The 19,985-nt window shown below is 34.4% G+C and overlaps 1 protein-coding gene across 4 annotated transcripts; it reads left to right on the top strand.

Moving 5' to 3' along the window:
* The first annotated feature begins 2,247 nt into the window (after positions 1-2,247).
* Positions 2,248-19,456, top strand: LOC123542846 (uncharacterized). 4 transcript variants are annotated; one of them, XM_053531509.1, is made up of 2 exons: positions 2,248-2,332; positions 4,553-5,541. In XM_053531509.1, exons 1-2 carry the CDS (start codon positions 2,281-2,283, stop codon positions 5,239-5,241), a joined length of 741 nt encoding a protein of 246 aa, XP_053387484.1. In that variant the 5' UTR covers positions 2,248-2,280; the 3' UTR covers positions 5,242-5,541. The 4 variants fall into 4 exon arrangements, with proteins under 4 accessions (XP_053387484.1, XP_045184801.2, XP_053387485.1 ...); XM_045328866.2 differs by lacking the exon at positions 4,553-5,541 and adding an exon at positions 18,407-19,456 and having other exon boundaries at positions 2,263-2,332; XM_053531510.1 differs by lacking the exon at positions 2,248-2,332 and adding an exon at positions 3,103-4,233.
* The last annotated feature ends 529 nt before the right edge of the window (positions 19,457-19,985 follow it).

Below are 19,985 nucleotides of genomic sequence, written 5' to 3'. Positions count from 1 at the left end.
AGCAATGCCATTAAGCTATATAGTTGCTGGGGTGGCCCCAAAGGATGGATGGGTGGCCTTTAAGGGGTGTCCCGATAGGATAAGTACGGTAATCTGCATTTGTATACCAAAATTATGTTAAAAGTGCATGGTTTTAACATTTGAAAGGCTTTAAAATGTAAATATCATGTTAAATTAACTTTAAAGGCAGTAAATAGTTTTTCGGGGTTACTTTGATTCAGAATGCAAATTTCGGCTGATTTTTGCGTAGAGGGGTGGGCACGTTTGTTGGCTTATTCACCGGCTATGTTGTAAGGTACGGCAACACTTTTTGTTCAGTTGATATCACTATAAGTGTCTTAGGATTCAGGACAGGTTAAATTTTATTTTATTTAAACATCTTAAAAACTTAATTAAGGTGGCAGGGGAGCGGTTTCGTAGTTTGGCCCCGGTCGATTTTCTGTATAAACAGGACAGGGTAGATATAAAGGCATATCTATCTTACCGGTTATTTATCATTATTAATTCTTTAATATATCTGGGGAATGAGGAACGGTTAATGATTCTACATGGCGGGTGTTTTAAAATTCCTAGCTCCGTACTTCCGGTTGAGGCTAAAACATAAACATCAGAACAAAACGTCGGCCAGACGCTCGGCTGTCATCCATCCACTTTTTTCAAGTGAAAATTAGAGAAATAAAGTGGTGGTTGGGAGACACATTCCACACCACCTGGGTATGCATCTATGTTCGCACTATACATATATGCTACGAAATTGAATTTAAAAATACAAAATGGATGAATGGCAGAGTTCAACGTGAGGCCCGGTTAGGCTAATTTTGGTCTATAAAATTTGGGTGATTTGGCCATTTTTCACTACATCTGGCATGGAAAGCGACAGGTGCATAGGACCGGAGAGTCGTCTTTATGTAGTCTATAGTATCTGCAATGGTCCATAGTAGTTTCAAAGAAAAATAAGCAAAAACGAGATTTCTATGGATATTTAAACACTGGTACCCACACGTCAATGTGGAATTCGCAAATCTGCACTCCCCTGCCACCGAAGTCTCTTTACAATACTTTCCCGGAAAAGTGATAATTCACGGAATGCTGAAATCTATAAACGAACACTTTTTTTATTTCCCGTGAATCATCGAGCGAAGCTCTAATTCTTGAAATTCAGTTTTTTTCTTTTATTTTTGCGTTTCACCGAATTTACAAATCACAAATTAGAACGCGATCGTTTCCTAGTTTCGTTCTTTTAAACAACCACTCATCAACATTACAGATTTATTACCGTGACTGACTACTGCACATGAAACCTAAATATTATTGTAAAACTATATTCAGCAACAAAATCATAAGTTTATAATATTTACACTTTGTCATATATTGTATGTGCAATGTGCAAGGTCCATTTTCGTATGAATAAAAATGTCTTGATTATAATTTAATTTAACTTTTGCTCCGACAATAGTTAGCAGTGTGTTGTTAGGCTGAAAAACACCATAATGAGTATTTATTATTTTCAAGTATCCGACAAAATTTCTTCCGGTTTTGTTTACATTCTTTACCACATTCATTCTTTAGCTCCTATATTCTTTAGCACGTACATTCTTTTGCTCATACACTATTTAGTTAATAAATTCTTTGGTTCAAACATTCTTTAGCTCATACATTCTTTAACTTATACATTCTTTAGCACATACATTCTTTAACTTATACATTCTTTTGCCCATACATTCATTAGCTCAATACATTCTTTAACTTATACATTCTTTTGCCCATACATTCTTTAGCTCATACATTCTTTAACTTATACATTCTTTTGCTCATACATTCCTTAGCTCATACATTCTTTAGCTCATAAATTTTTCGGCTCATACATTCTTTAGTTCATGTATTTTAGTTGATATATTCTTTAGCTCATACATATTTTGGCTCATTCATTCTTTTTCCAGTTCACTCGTTTGCTCATACATTCTTTAGCTCATACATTCCTTGGCCCATACATTCTTTAACTCATGCATTTACTGGCTCAGAAGTAAATTCAATTGGACTTGGTCTTCTTCCACTATCAAAAGCTTGAAAAATCGCCTTTTCACCTAAATTGTGTCGGCGTGACTCTAAACCAACAGAAAGTTTCCCGCATAACGAAGATGCTTTAAAATTGTCACCAGTGAAATAATTTATAAATTCACAAAGGAGGAAGTAAAGCTAAAAATATAAAAACAATAGTTTTGTTATATATGTTTCATTTCCTGTTACTGTAGTGTCTAAAAAGAGACAGTATTTGTTACTATGATACATGATGGCTGTCGTTCTTTGCGAAGAAATCTAGAAAGCAAAGATGGTAAGTTAGTTTTAATCAAACTGTTAAAGTACTAAAACTATTTATTTATATTATTATTTATTTCAGAACCATGAAGGAACAACTAACATACTAAATTCATTGATATTAAAGAATACTTTTGCATAATTTAAGCTTTTTCAGAGTATTTTAATTACACGATTAATTTCATAATATAATATAAATACTCTGGGAAGATGCTTTTGTTTTGGTAGAATTATATACACTCACACAAATGAATCTATGCGAAAGGACTCAATCTGTTTGAATCGGAATTGAATTCATAAACGTTCCTTGAAAAGGCAAAATTCTGTAAAAGCACATATTTTCGCCGGTTCAAAAATTTGCGATATACCCAGAAATCTAAGCCAATTTGCTGGCTTTTTGGCGAAATTGTCTCCCCTGAAAACAGCTTATCGAGCGTATCGATTAGCCGTAATCGGTCAATTTACGCCTATTGAAATATAGAAGGGGGAAATTTAACAATCAAATGACACCAAAAGCATTATCTGACAATATTTATTAAGTTATTGAAGTAATCTGCAATATTTACATTGTTTTTTTTCAATATAATTTTTAATAAAATAAAATATGATCTTCTTGCTTCCCTAAGCGTTTGAAATAAATAACTACTTTTGATCCCGAGTCCCATTGATTTCTATAGGAAACGACAGACGTTAAGCTCTACATGGTCATTTTAAATGATATATTTTCAGATTGATGATTTGAATGTTTGAGTATGTTCTCTTGGTTTAATATTCGCGAATTTGTATGAGAGAATTAATTTTCGCGAGATGTAGGGCCTCGGAAATATAGCGAAAAATTAAACCCTCGCGAAATTTTCTGCTTTTACAATTACCTAAGAGAAAGAACGAAAGCAAAACAACGTTTTTCACAATCTCCTATGCAGTTTTCTCCCCTTGCAGTAAAGATACCACATTTTGATAAATCGTTTATTTCATTATTGTAGGGATAATACACGTTTTTATAAATCGTTTTTTTTTGTCATTATTGTAGGGATAATACACGTTTTTTTTGCGTATTAACGTCTGCAGAAGCCCGCGGGAATATTTGTGACCGAGACCGAAGGTCGCTTTTCTTAAAAACGCTATTCTATAAAAAACATAACACAATGACTAAATGTATTGTTTTCATATGTGATGATTTTACGATTCCGGTACACTCTGTTGCTCTTTGGAACGGTAAACATGTTTAAAATATCTATAACCAGGGCCCAGAAATCAACAACACTACAAACATCACGTAATGAAAGCTTTTAAACAATTTTTTAATCTCTTGCTATTACAAACATGAAATTACCAATAATTTTTCATATGACTTAAACATTTGGTAAACAGAACAATTTCAATAATATTAACTTTACATTCGTGTTATTTCGAGTACGAACACACTTCGAGTACGGATGAGTACGAAGCTTTCAAGCTTTTTATGTAAATTCTTCGGGAAATTAGATTAAAACATACCGAGTGATACTTACCAAAATCATTTATATCATTCCTGAAAACAAACAATCGAACAAGTGACACGCAATTAATTCTTAAACATTCACGGTTATCTACAAAAACTGAATTGATGCTGAGTTCAAAAAGGGGAGTAAAGAAGGGAAGAAGCAAGTACGAACATTGTTGGGGGCAGTGCATTTGGCGTTGGTAATTGATATGTAGCAAAACTTGCAATGGATTAGATTGCTCCTTTAATGCTACAAGAAGAGGTTTTCTATGAAAGAAACAAGACGTAGATACCAGGTGTCAATCTACGCAGAAATACATATACGTCCCTTGGAAAGCATTTCAAAAATGAAATCGGGTATTAACAGCACGTGAATTGCCTTGTTTGCACAAGATTTTTCTCCCGTTAATACATGGGCGGATCCATTGAAAAAAGTAGGTTTTTTTTGCAAAAATTAATAAAAATGTTTAGTTATTGAAATATGTTTGTGTATCTTTTCAGATAATCAATTCTAATGTAGGCGATAAAATGAAAAAAATAAATTGAAAATAATATTTGAATTTCTTTTGAACGGTCATGTGATTTTCATGGTCACGTGATATATGTACGTAACGTTTAGGAAGATATTTTGAGACTCTATATGAAAGAAATGTAACTCTTCATTCCGGAAAGTGGGCGGAACTAAAGTATAGAGCAAATTGCTTTATTAATATCTTATGTATTGAAGGCATATCTGACGTTATTCATTTACAGGCGAACGATCCTGTTTCGACTTGGGCAAAGGACAGAAGGGAAACTATATAGGAACTGAGAAGGCTTGGAGAAAACATCAAATATCATGCTTCAAATGCAAAGATTGCGAGTGCCGTGGGAGGTGGTACAAGTGTCGTTGCGGGTATCGGCGCGGCAGCTTGTTATTTTGCAGCACCGTTCACTGCTGGAGCAAGTCTTGCTCCAGCGTGGCACTAACCGGAGTTGCTGTTGCTGGAGGTGCCACGTCTATTGGAGCGTCAGTTACCAATAATTTCATTGAGAAAGGCTACATGGAAAGTGTCCAGGAAGCTCTAGACAAAGATAGGAAATCCTTTGAAAGTCTGAAGAAGGCTATTGAAGAGGCTAAACAAATAACACTGGAGGAAGGATTTGAAGGAGCCTTTAAAGCCGGTAAATCTCTTCCAGGTGGAGTGAAGTTAGGGACGTCGGTCGCCCGTAGACTTGTTGTATCCGAAAAGGCAGCAGCCAGTCTCCTGAAGCTGGGGAATACTGCAATATTTGCAAGTCACGCAGTGGCCATGATCGCTTTGCCATTGGATATCATATTCTTTGTTAAAGATGTAATAGATCTGGCAAAAGGCAACGTATCCGAAGCTGCTGATAAAGTTTTTGAATTAGCCGACCAGCTGCAGAAAGAATATGATGAAATCATGGAAGATATAGAATAGCTTTGTTTAATTGACATTGTGTTTTCTTTAATATTGCCTTCTTTTCACATTCAAGTTATCAATGTTTGACAATTCGATCACTGTTCAAGTAAAGACCTGATGTAATAAATCTTAAAGGAAATCGTAACGTTGCAGAAAAGAAACAGTTGAATTCTTTATATATAACAAAGTTTTAAGGTTTTTTCTTTCAACCTATTCATAATTAAAAACATTGTGTTAGGCAATTTTTAGAGGTATTAGAAAATGCTAATCTTAATGCATTGCATTAGTAAAAATGAATAAAGAGAGTAATTTATGGAATTACTTTGTTTCTGATTTGGAAAGTATTCATACTCAGTAATCATACTCTGTATATTCTTCTCCTTTGTAATATATTCTCCTATCAAATGGCTTATAAAGGACATTACGTCATATCGTTTTGGCAGACGACCTGTGTAACACATTTCATTGTGTCGCCAATGCGCTCTAACAAAATGTTAGAAGTGTTTTATTCGTGATGGCGAGAGTAATACACAAACTCTTCGTGATAGTGTTCGGGCGCGCGTGCCAGAACAAAATAAAATACTTCGTTTTCTTGCGAGAGATATTCTGAATTCAAATACTATCCCTAATACTGATTGCATTTTAAATTCGAATACTATCCAAAATAATGACGTATTTCAATTTCCAGTACTACCCGTTATAGTAATGCCGCTATGATAATAATTTCCACTGTGGAAAAAGGCACATAAGTGCTATTTATATAAGTGGCCCCGCCCACTTTCGAAGAAGGAGGGATATATTTTTTTGCTGATGTCAGTCTGTCGGTCGGTCTGTCTTTCGGTAGGTCGGTCCGTCGACCAATCGGTTTCCGGATGATAACCCAAGAACACTTGCGTCTTTTTTTATAAAGTGGTTGGTAATGACCAGCAGATGACCTCTATTGATTTTGAGACCAGTAAGTCAAAAGTCAATGTCACAGTGACCCGGAACATCTAAACCATTTCAGGACGATAACTTGTACGCTTAGGCCTAGGATCACGAAACTTAATAGGGATGTTGATCATGACCAGCGAATGACGTACATTGATATTGAGATCAGGAGGCCAAAGGCCAAGATCACAGTGACCCGGAACAGTAGAACTAATAGAGAATGCTTTGGTCTATGATCATATTTGATATCCTCAATCTTCAGCATCATTTTAATTGTAATTAAACTAGAACTCTATCTCAGAGTTACATATTATGTGACAATTTTCTCTTGATCGAATTTTATATCAGGCATTAATCAGGCTAAAACTTTAAATTGACTTAAAAAGTAAAATTACACTACTTGTGCCGAAATTCAGAATGCTATAATATTTAGTATGAACATAAAACACATTTAAAAAAAAAATATATAAAAAAATATATTTCGACATAAGGTTAATATCTAGTATCATTTCACAGTCAAATCTGTTTGCAGGTAGATCTCTATGTCTTGACACAAGTAAATTTGCACTACTAAATTTTAGCATTTTCGGTTAAATGAGAATATGAAATGGAGACCTTAGAAAACGGTGTTTACATAAATTAAAGTGGCCTGAATATGGAAGTTTTACTTTAGAATAGGAATGGTTGTATATTATACTAGTATACATTTCAAAAGTTCTAAAACATTTGGATATCATTCTTTTTCACACAAGAAATTCTATCTCATCGATATATTGACAATGAGTGTATATCTATTTTTGTTATCATACAAGTATTTAGTCTTTATCTGGGTCTTATCAATGCACCATATACACTTAAAACAAGACAACAATCACGAAATGCAGGTCCGTCTCAAATTAAGACTTCGTACCGATTAGTCATACCCAATGTCGGCTAGAATATAATCACATTGAAGGTCAAAAGAAACATGATTTTATGGATTCCCTGAGATGATTTAAAGTGATAAATCATTTGAAAATGTCTTATATTTAACAAATAATTAAGGACGTCAAGTGGCTTGTCGTCCTATATATCACGGTTCAGAGTTCAGATGCATAGGAATTGAACTTCGAATGAGTTAGCCTGAGTGGTTAATTTTAATATTATGCTGAGATTCATTTACCCCAAAAGTAAAGTATCGGACGTCATGAGATATTTTGACGTCATAATTGACGCCATAGTGTTCTCTTACCGGTCCACGCGTCAATCGTTGTTTATCGCAGAATATACAGGTTCTTTGTTTAACTCGAAATAAAATTACACCATGTTATAATTATTATGAATTATTGATCCTCAACTGTAATCAGGAAAACTTATAGCAAAGTAACATAATATAAATCGTCTTACATGCGTCTGATGCAGTACTTGATCAATCGATAAAATCATATTAAATTCGATCCTCGAGAAAAATGATCTGTGTTTTCCTTAAATATTTACATGTTGGTCAGCAAATTGAAATTTTCACAAATAATAGGAAACCAGGTTTTAGAACTTGTGATGAGAATAATTCTCTGAACCGTTTGACGAAGTTTTAGTATATATATATATCGGGTTTAAACTGTTCTGGTGTTTATTTCATGTTAAAAGATTTTTTTGTGTTAATAGTTAGGACAGGATGACGGTATCAATTTTTACTCGTTTTTATACGGCTTGAAGTGTTACAACGGATTAAGTGAGAACCGCAGTTTTGAACCTTATGAAAACCGTTACTGAAAATATCAAAGTTGCATGAGAAGATTCCATAAACGTATAACGATTTGTTATGTGCTTAGAAATAATCTAATTTGACTTCTGCGTACTTAATAATTATGAGTGGGTATTACCATATCGAAGGAGTTATCATAAGTCTGAAATATTTGTCCTTATAGATAGCAACTAAATGTATTTAGTTAAATGTATACTCATTAATGAACACTCATCGGTTTTGAAGTCAGCGATGTTTTTGTACTTTTAATAATGAAATGGTCTGTGAGGTAGTATTATTCAGCACGAAAGTTGTTCTTACAGAAATAAGGCAAGATAAATTGAGCCGTGCCATGGGAAAACCAACATAGTGGGTTTGCGACCAGCATGGATCCAGACCAGCCTGCGCATCCGCGCAGTCTGGTCAGGCTCCATGCTGTTCGCTTTTAAAGCTTATTGGAACTGGAGAAACTGTTAGCGAACAGCATGGAGCCTGACCAGACTGCGCGGATGCGCAGGCTGGTCTGGATCCATGCTGGTCGCATACCCACTATGTTGGTTTTCCCATGGCACGGCTCAATTATGCACACATTCCTATTCGGCAGACAAGTCTATAAATTGAACTATGAAAGTCAAAATCAAACAACTGCCTTTCTCAGGTATTTTCCTATCAAGTGATAACAAAACACAGTATAGTGGACGCAACTTGACCCCGATGGTTGACCTTTATATTATAATACTTAATGAGGCACAACATATTATTGAAAAGGGGTGTACGTAAAACACGAGCTGCATGAGAAAGTCGAAATGTCAATTTATGTAATTATAAATTAGTGTATTGGAAAGTTTTAACTGATCAAATGTAAGTATACATACTTTGATACTGCACTGTATACAAATTAATTCCATAAAAATATACATGGCTACCCTATTTATCCTTTATTTCTACAATGAAATAATCGATATGAATAATCTGCTGAAGGTCAACCATCGCGGTCAAGTTGCGACTACTATACCGTACCGTATATTTTTGCATATAACACACATTATTAGGAGTTATATTTCCAGTTCAAGAGTTGGGAACATCTTATAAGCGTGCACCACAAGGTAATGTCGGGATGTGTCTTATAAGCGAGTGCATCCTATAAGCGAAAATATACGATAGAATAAACAATATTCTTTAGCCTTTGGTGGCAAGTAATTCTGCCTTTGCGACCAGTGCAGACCAAGATCAGCCTGCATATCCGTGCAGTTTGATCATGGTCTGCACTGTTTGCCATTCAGTCAGTATCTTTTTGGTAAGCACACCTTTCAACAGTTAATGGTACCGTCCAATTGAAAAATGGACAAGTTCATTAATGAAAGTTAGCAGTGTAAGGGATATTATGATACGACTTGAATTATCTGTTTAGTTTCTTAAACTATCTTCAATATTCAGCATCATTTTAATTGTAATTAAACTATAACTCTTTCTTTCTCAGATTTATAAAACTTTGATAAAATGTCCTTGATCCAATTCTATATCATGCACTAATCAGGTTAAAATATAAATATAACATTTAATATGGACACAAACACACTATTTTACTTTTTAAATAAACATTCGATATAAGGTTCCATGGTCAAGCCTGTCTGCAAAGTCCACTGTTACGATATCTCTTATCACAAGTACACTTGCACTACTAAATTTAAGTGTTTGGTTAAATGAGGATATGAAATGGTGATCTTATTAAACAGGGTTTACAGAAGTGGCCTATATACGGAGGTTTAGCATAAATATGATTGTATATGCATGGTAAAATTTCTACGACATTTGGAAATCATTCTTTTACACATGTTGAGTGTTAACCAGTTCAAGAAATTATACTTGACCTATCAACTGATAATGAGTATATATCTATTTTTTATCATATAAGTATTTAGTCTTTAGCTGGGTTGTCTGATCATGATATACATCTATATGAAAATTACCATTAAATACATTGGTATTTATTTTTTTATTATTATTTGAGTCTCAAAATTAGACTTCTCATAATTTTTCGCATACCCGCGTGTCGGCTTAATTATGATTACATTGAAGGGCATTTATTACCTTGCAAAAGAAACATGATTCTGTTCTATGAATTTCTTCTCATCATTTACAGTGATAAATCGTTTAAAATTACCAATGTTCAACATAATCGAATTCTAACCGAGAAACATAGGGGCAAACATAATATGTATGACTCGTTTTGCTTGCTGTAGATGCAGTCCTAATATAAGCCAAGTTTATTGGTCAAAGAATAAGATCATATTAAGTATTAGGTATGACTTGTTTTTGATCTTCAAGAAAAATACGTTTTCTATTTTATGCATTTTCCGTAAACAACTAAATGTTGTTCAGAAAATTGAATTTGCACACAGAACGGGAAGGCAGTATTTATGTCTAAGTTTGGATTTAAACTATTTTTCTCTTTGATTCATGTAAGGTGATATTTCCAGTATGCTATGTTGTTGAAATTTGTTTATTTCTGCTAACATACACTCTAACTAAATTATTGTTAGTTTTACACAACTCCCACAAAGCGTCATTATTTTAATATGTGGAATAGTTTGAAATCGTCTATATTAAATAATACCCTTACACCAGAAACCTTTGATTCCCAACACTCACTGGATCATAGTCACTACTTTCAGATTTTTTAAATATATACACCCGTGTTAGTCATGTTAGTTCGTGCTTCAAATTAAATGAGTTGATATATTGTCAGCATGAAATAATCTGCCTAACGGAAGTCTTGACATGATACATGGTAAAACAAAATACGAAAATTGCCTACCAAGTATTTGATATAGTGTCCAACTCAGAGGCTCTGTCTGCAATCTATTTAAAACCAAATATAGGATTCAATTATCCCTTTCGATCGATATTTCAAATGTTTTTCAACAAATATCATTTTCACCGAACAGTCCATAGACTATTCAACGTCAACGTAAAACGCATACGCAACGTCAAAATTAGTAAATGTTAAAATGGTCTGTGTACATTTTTGACTTGCTACTGTATCAAGTTTTGTATTAAGATTTTCTAAATTTGAATAAATATCTAATGATAAAATGTTCTAGTGAAACAGGAGCACAGACAGACGGACGGAGACCATTCCTGTAACCCTCCACCACTCGTGGCGGGGGATTAAAAAGTGAGAACGTCCCAGCAAGTCGAAAAGCTCTAGTTTTAAACTTGCATACAAAAAGGAAATCCGTTCGTATGCTATATTTTTTTGTTCAACGATAATCCCTACACTATTTCTGAAACGCATAACTGTTTTAGCCACAGTAAAGGAAAACATATTTGGGGGAATGATAATAATCTACCCACCCACTACGCTGTAATTTATTTATAGTAACCTTCACATACCAAGGTATCAAATGTCATAAGGATCAAATTTTGATTTTACATTTCCATGTAAACACTCAAAAATGTTTAAGGAGAAATTTGCACTTGGATTATTTTTGTATTTTCATGAAAAAAAAAAAACAAAAAACAAAACAACAACAACAACAAAAAACTACAAACAAACAAACAAACAAAAACTGAAAGGATTATTGAAAGTTACACACCAATGTACGACTTATATGCGAACAATTGAAAAAATATCACAGACTCAATTCACTTCAATTATATGTTAAGGTAAACGACTGGATATATGGAAATATTTAAAACATAACTTCATTATGAACAAACATGCCAAATTTAGTTCCTTCATAGCTTTATTACCAGACTAATATCATTTAAAAAACAACACTTTTTATGTGTTTTCTGTGAATTTTACAGGCTACAGACATACATTTGGTTAAAAACTTTTGAAATATCTTTCATTTACACCTATTATGAAATTTCTCACACGTTCCGAAAAAACAGGAAGTACCCTATACATTACTATAATTATTCCTATCTTAACCTCCATAGTAACCGCCTCATACCAAGATATAAAGTTTCTTTTGATTTGAAATTTCCATGAACACAAAAGAATGTTTAAGAAGCAAATTTGCGACATAGTGTTTGTTTTTTTTTTTTTTTGCATTTTTATGAAAAAGAAAACTAAACTGAACAGACATTAATTGCTTAAATACCAAGGGTGTGACTATTGAATGAAGATATTACAGACTGAACAAAAAATACATTATTTTCTTGTTAAATTCAATGGGAGGTAGCAGTTTTGGCAAATACCACGGCACTGTATACCAACAAAAGTTTAAACTATTTAATTAACATATTTACAGATACAATTGAAAATGCATTAATAAAACTTCTTTCGAAATCTGAATAATCGAGCAATGCGTCCATTATGCAAGTTTACGATGTTCTAGATTGTGTCAGATTGTAGTGAAATAGACGGAACAAAAGTACAACAGTAAGAAAATTTATACTGTATTTCCTTGAAAGAAGGGAAGAAATCTCAGTTTTGAAATCCATTTGTCGCGGAAAAGTGATGATTGACGGAATGCTGAAAATGTTTGTGTTTAACGTGAAAGATCGAGGGAAAATCTAATTCCTCAAATTCAGTTTTTTTGCCTTTCATCGAATTTATGAATTACAAATTACAAATTAGAACGTGATCGCTCCCTAGTTCCGTTCTTTTAAACACCCATTCATTGACACTGCACAATTACTACAAATTTACTACCGTAACGGAATACTGCAAATGAAACCTATCAGTATAATTATCAAGCATGCAATTCATATTTATTTATTTTGTAGAGTTAAACGTCGCACCGACACAATTATAGGTCATATGGCGATTTTCCAGCTTTTATGATAGATGAAGACCCCAGGTGTCTCTTCGTGTATCATTTTATCAAGAGCGGGGACCTTCGTATAACCATCTACCTTCTGTAAGCCACCTGAATGGCTTCCTCATATGAAGAATTCAACGCCTCGAGTGAGGCTCGAACCCACTTCAATGAGCGACAAATGATTTGAAGTCAGCGATCTTAAACTTTCCGTCACGGAGGTCTCCATGACCTACATTGTGTCAGTGTAACTCTACACCCAATAGAAAATGTTTTAACTTAAATGCTTTAGTCGCACCCAGTGAACGTAGTTTAGAAGGAAGTAATTTAAAACAAAAATTCCCCGAAATAAGACATTTATAACTTATGATTCATGGTCTATTCTAAGAAGCGTCTAGCTCTATTATCTAAATAGAGACATATCATATTGATATAGTGTGTTGGCACCCAACTTCGTTGAGGAAGAAGTTTGAAGTTTGAAACCAGAGATGGTTAGTTATTTTATCAAACTGTTTTCACTAAACATTTTAATTGAATAGTTTTTTCTTTCTGAACCATGATGAAGTAACTGTCTTACTGACTTCGTTGGTTTGTAGAAATTAAGTTTTATCTAGTGTTTTAATATCATATTTAATTTAATCTTGTAAATTATAAAACATGCTTTATGAGGATATATGCATTCATTGGAATTATGTACATTCTATATGATGTAGTAGAGGAAAATAAAATGTTTTTGATATCTGCGAAAGGACGAAGCCCCGAGATTTCAATTTGTTTGTATCAAAACAATTCATAAACATTCTTTAGAAAAAGCAAAATAACCATACACTAAGAGAAAGAATTAAAACAACGTTCAACATAATCTCATACGCAGGTATCTCCCTTGGCTGTGACTAAGGTAGCAGGGTACACTTAGATGCGAAAGTTTGGGCACGGACGGTCTTACATGTAGCGAGTCGCAATATTGCACTTCCCTTATGAGCAGAATCAGGGTGGCCATTCTATAAATTGCGTGCGTGTTCTGTGCTTTTAATTAATGGCAAGATCAGGATTCTCATACAAGAATAAAGAAAGTTATCAAAAACGAAAGGTTTACACCATCCATGAAAAATAGCATTCCAAAATCATCAATTTTGCACTTTTTAAACAGCCTGCAATGATCCCGCTGCAAGAACAATGCCCAATTTTATTGCATTTATCAATTTAATAGTCCTTACTGAACGTCAGGATATAAACGGAATGGGGGCCCATCCAGCTCGTTTTTTTTCCCACAAAATAGCGAAAATGTTCCTTAGTAGGCTATCAATCAGCAAGCACAGAACTCTTCCGTGATTTGAATTTTTCCACGAAAAGGTGTCTCATTGATCATACAAAGCTACCAGCAGTTAGTTTTCCAACTGACATCAGAATTTTACATGTATTGGCTGTATAACTTTTCTAAAGAATTAATAATCATTATCTCTCACCTTAATTTACAGACATCCAAAATCACGAAGTTCTATTTATAACAAATATTGACGGGGGCCAAAGTTCGAAGTGTACCCTGCTACCTAAATACAGATTTGGTGCGCCTGTGATATAATACAGACTCCGGTATATACCGGATTAACTAAATTTGAACGAAAATATCTTACATGCAATTATTTTGTAACCATGGTGATACTAATCCTAACCTTAAGTCAGTTTATTATGCGTTTTATACAGAAAATGCGTGCGGACATGCAAAAAAAAAAAGAGTAATTTTGCCGTGCGCTCCAATGGATAATAATTATGCGCAAAACGGCTGCACCAACTCTGCAATGAGAAACATTAATCTCCCTTTGCAGTAGAGACCTCTGTCGTCAGAAATATTTTTGTCATCGTTTATTTCATCATCAGGGGCATTTCCTTAGCTTCTACCATGTACAAAATATACACAAGTATTCTCAATGAGCGAATTGTAAAGTGGGTTGATTCAAAAGATCTTATTGTTGATGAACAAAATGGTTTTCGGCAAAATCGTAGTACTATAGATCATTTATCTAGTCTAACAAATATCATAGATACCAGAAAGAAACATAAGCAGTCTACATTCTGTGCATTCGTGGACTTCCAAAAAGCTTTCGATTCTGACGATAGAAATTTACTTTGGTCAAAATTGATAAATGCCGGAATGTCGACAAAGATGTTCTCAGCTTTGTATCATGATGTCGCATGTTGTGTACGTGTAAATGGCTATTATACTGAATGGTTTAATGTTACATCCGGTTTAAGACAAGGGTGTTCTTTGTCAACAGTACTGTTTAACATCTATGTAAACGATCTGGCAATTTTGTTGAAAAATTTAAACAAAGGAATTAGCATTGGGGATGAACGTGTGTGTGTATTGTTATACGCAGATGATATTGTTCTGTTAGCAGAAAACGAAATAGATCTACAAGAAATGTTATCATTGTTAAACAACTGGTGTTTATTAAACAAAATGTCTGTTAATGCAAGTAAAAGTAGCATTGTTCACTTTAGACCAAACTCTGTACCAAGATCTAACTGCTCCTTTAAATGTGGTGAAACTGTTATAGAAAACTCTAGTAAATATGTTTATCTTGGTTTAGTGTTAACAGAATACCTTGATTATGCTATTACTGCTAAAATGGTCGCACAAAGTGCTGGACGTGCCCTGGGGCTTCTCATCGCCAAATACAAAAGTTTTGGTGGTTTACCGTATGATGTGTATACTAAACTGTATTACACAAATGTTGTACCCATAATTAATTATGGAGCAGCAATTTGGGGTGTAAGATCATTTTCTTGCACTAATGCAGTGCACCACAGGGCGATGAGATTTTACCTGGGCACGGGAAAGTACACACCAAATGCTGCGGTACAAGGGGATATTGGTTGGAAACCTATTGTATTAGAGCAATGGAAAACTGTATGTAACCATTGGAGTCGTTGTTTGTTCTATCATGACTATATAATTAATAAGAAGATTTTTAACTGGTGTTTAAGTAAAGCCAGTCGTAATTGCAAAAACTGGACATATAATGTAAAGGAAAAGTTAACTGCTATAGTGGTTTACATACATACTTACAGGTCCCATTTTCCTCAAAACAGTTGCAAAAAAGATATTACAGATGTTATAATGAATGAACATACTACACAATGGCATAATGATATTTCCAGGGTATCAGGCCTGTCAGGAAGAGGTAGAAACAAGCTTAGATCTTATAAGTTATTTAAGGACACATAACAGGTTGAACATTATTGTAAGCTACACATGTCTTACCCACATAGATCAGCACTGGCCAAATTCAGATGTGGCGTCGCTCCATTAAGGCTAGAAACGGGCCGCTATGAAAACATACCAGAGCACGAAAGACTATGTCCGTTATGTAATAATGGGGTAGAAAATGAAATGCACGTGCTCTTGGAGTGTCCCATTTATGAGTCCGACAGATCTATTTTAACTAGTAAAGCTGTTGCTGTAAACAGTAACTATTGTACTATGAGCAATACAGAAAAAATTCAGTTTCTATTTACACACCCAGATATGATTAGAATATTAGCAAAAACCTGTTGTAATATCATTAAAGTTAGAAGTCATACACTGTTCTCTAAAAATGCAAATATTTAATACAATCTATAAATAAATTTATGTAAATAACATGGATATATTTTTTTAGAAAAGAAGTAGTATTTTTAACATGATCGTATATTTGTTTTTAGATAACTGGAAATGTTGTAGCTCTAGTTATACAGTTAGGTTGCACGGTCTCATGCAGCTTAAGAAAGTTACCATGTATTCTTAAGAGCTGTTATGTCTTAATTATGCACGGTAATATATGTAAAAACATGGAAGCGATTGTAATAAAGAATTTTATGTTTAAACGAGAGGCTGGTATTGATCAGTTTATAACTGATCTGATCTGTTATAATAATTGATTTCTTAAACCATTTTTTTACCAGTTACACATTAGTGTTGTTTTGGCTTTTCAGTTTTTAAGGGAATTGTTTCTTTTTATGGCAGTTTTTAGGCATTAAAAGGCCCATATTAATGCCAGCTTCTCGGGTTTTTACATACAAATTTTTTTGAATATATATTTTAATATAAGTAATAGTGTGTATTATATATAGTAGCTATTTCAGTCTCCTATAATTTTCTAATAGAATGGTTTAGCATATGATTTTATGTTCCTATAAAATGTAAGTGTGAATTGTATTTTAAAATGAGAGGTAAATAGAGTATATATATGTGCATTTAATCATGTACTTGCTCGGTCACTTACTTAACATACGTACATTCATGTAATCGCACAGTCTCTTACTTAACACCCATACGTGTATTATATACTCACTTAGTCACTTACTCAACATTCGTATACTCACTCAGTCAATTATTCAACATAGGAACTTTTACGCACTCACTTGGTCAGTTACTCAACATTTGTACACTCATGTACTCACTCGGTTACTTACTCAACATTCGTACATTCATGCACTCACTCAATATCTGTACATGTATTATGCACTTACGAGGTCGCTTACTCAACACTGTACATTCATGCATTCATTTGGTCACTTACTCAGAAGCCGTATATTTATGTACTCACCTGACCAGTTATTCAGCATTCATACATTCATGTACTCACTAAACATCTGTACATTCACTATGTACTTATTTGGTCACTAACTCGACATCCATACACACATGCACTCACTTGGTCACTTCTAAACATACAAACATGCATGTAGCCACTCGGTCAGTTACTCAGCATCCATGTACACACGCAACACCTGTGCCTGTATCCATGTACTCACTCGCTCAGTTACTCAACATTCGTGAATACATGTACTCACTCAACACCCGTACATATATTATGTACTACTCGGTCACTTACTCAACATCTGTACACTCCAGTTCCCACTCGGTCACTTACTCAGTTGTCGTACATTCATGTACTTAATCGGTTATTTACTTAACTTCGTGCATTCACGTACACACTCAACATCAGTACAGGTATTATGTACTCACTCAGTCAGCTGCACCACATTCATACATTCCAGGTGCCCGCTCGTGATGAAATAGTGCACGGAGGGGCACCTGGGGTCTTCCTCCACCATTAAAGCTGGAAAGTCGCTATATGACATAAAATTGTGTCGGTGCGACGTTAAACCCAACAAAAAAACAAAACAAAAAAACAAAACTTTCATACATTCATGTACTCTCTTAACTTACTCATTTGATTTGCAACTCTCAACTTCTAACTAGTTTCACCTTGAACAGAGATTTTATTCTAACTGGTTTTATAGAAGCACATTTGAATATGTATATTGTCTCTTGTAGTTCTAGTTAGAACGGTCATTTACAATACAATTGTTTTATGCTGTATGTAAATTTAAATGCTTGTAAATGAATGAGACGTAAATAAATTATAAAACTAAACTATGAGACTTTAGTGATTGAAATACTTTTGTGTTTCTTTCAGAGAATTTATCCTAATGTGGGTGATAATTCAGAAATAACAATTGAATTTCTTTTCAAATATCATGTAATTTTCATGGTCAGGTTGTAAGTTGTTTATTTGTATTTGTATGTAACGCTAGCTGAGATAATCGCTGCTGGAAACTTGAAATATAACTTGATTGCCTTTATATGAAGAAAGGAACTTGTAAAAATTGCTGTACTTCTTTACGGAAGTGGACGAAAATAAGATAAAGAACGAACTGCTTTATTGATATATAATATGTAAAAGGCTTTTCTTACGTTGTTTATTCACAGGCAGACGATCCAGTTTTGACTTGGGCAAAGGACAGAAGGGTAACAATAAAGGAACTTAAAAGGCTTGGAGAAAACATCAAGTATCACGCTTCAAATGCAAAGATCGCGAGTGCAGTGGGAGGGGGTACAAGCGTCGTTGCGGGTATCGGCGCGGCAGGTTGTTATTTCGCAGCGCCTTTCACTGCTGGGGCAAGTCTTGCTCCAGCGGCGGCACTAACCGGAGTTGCTGTTGCCGGAGGTGTCACCTCTATTGGAGCGTCAGTTACCAATTATTTCATCGAGAAAGGCTACACGGGAAGTGTTCAGAAAGCTCTAGACAAAGATAGGGAATCTTTTGAAAGTCTGAAGAAGGCTATTGAAAAGGCTAAACAAATAACATTAGAGGAAGGATTTGAAGGAGCCGTTAAAGCCGGTAAAGCTCTTCCAGGCGGAGTGAAGATAGGGACGTCGGTCGCCCGTAGACTTGTTGTATCCGAAAAGGCGGCAGCCAGTCTTCTGAAGCTGGGGAAGACTGCACGATTTGCAAGTCACGCAGTGGCCGTGATCGCGTTGCCATTAGATATCATATTCTTTGTTAAAGATGTAATAGATCTGGCAAAGGGCAACGTCTCTGAAGCTGCTAATAAAGTTTTTGAATTAGCTGACCAGCTGCAGAAAGAATATGATGAAATCATGGAAGATACAGAGTAACTTTGTTCAATTACTATTGGGTCTTCTTTAAGATTGCCTTTTTTTCATAATTAGCTTATCAATGTTTACAATTATATCACCGTTCAAGAGAAAAAATCAAGATGTAATAAATAGTAAAACAATTGTAAAGTTGTAAAAACAAACAGTTGAATTCTTTATATTTCAAAGATTTTTGACAGCCTATCCATGGTCACGACAAATTGTCTACGGCAATTTTCTGAATTCCTGAGAAATGCGAAATTCAACGCTATGTGTTAGTAAATATAGAGTAAAGAGAGTGAAATTATATAATGGAACTATTTTGTTTATTATGGCGTTCTTGCGCGCAAGAATAAAATAAAATACTTCGTTGCCTTCTGAGAGATATAATTTTTCCCTAATAGTGACACATTTTAAGTTCGATTACCACCCGTGATATGTTACATTTTTAGTTGGAATACTATCCAAAATGATGATATATTTTATGTTCGAATACTTATAGGTTATTAGCTTTGTATCGGGAAATATGCACGAGTTCTTCAGTGGGAATATTGCGCGACTTTAGGAGCGCAATATTCTTCCGCTGAAGAACGAGTGCATATTTCCCGATGCAAAGATAATAACCTTTTTGTTACATACACATTTACACGCATAAATATTATGTAAATATCATAAATATGTTCAATAGCCTGAATAGGATTGACAATACTGAACTAAATAGAAAAAATAATGCAACAACACACACCGCACCGAATTACGTAACGCACCCGATATGAAATTCAGGCGTCAGTGTATGGAAAAATATTGACGTTTCCGGTACCAGTGTAACTTAACGGGGAATAGAAAGAAGTATGTAATAATACCTGTTATAGATACGCCGCAATGATAATAGCAGTAGTCCTTACATGGC

Source organism: Mercenaria mercenaria, chromosome 19 (assembly GCF_021730395.1).
Source record: "Mercenaria mercenaria strain notata chromosome 19, MADL_Memer_1, whole genome shotgun sequence".
Classification (NCBI taxonomy): domain Eukaryota; kingdom Metazoa; phylum Mollusca; class Bivalvia; order Venerida; family Veneridae; genus Mercenaria; species Mercenaria mercenaria.
The sequence above is the reverse complement of the archived record's forward strand: the minus strand, read 5'-3'. Positions and strand labels throughout refer to the sequence as shown.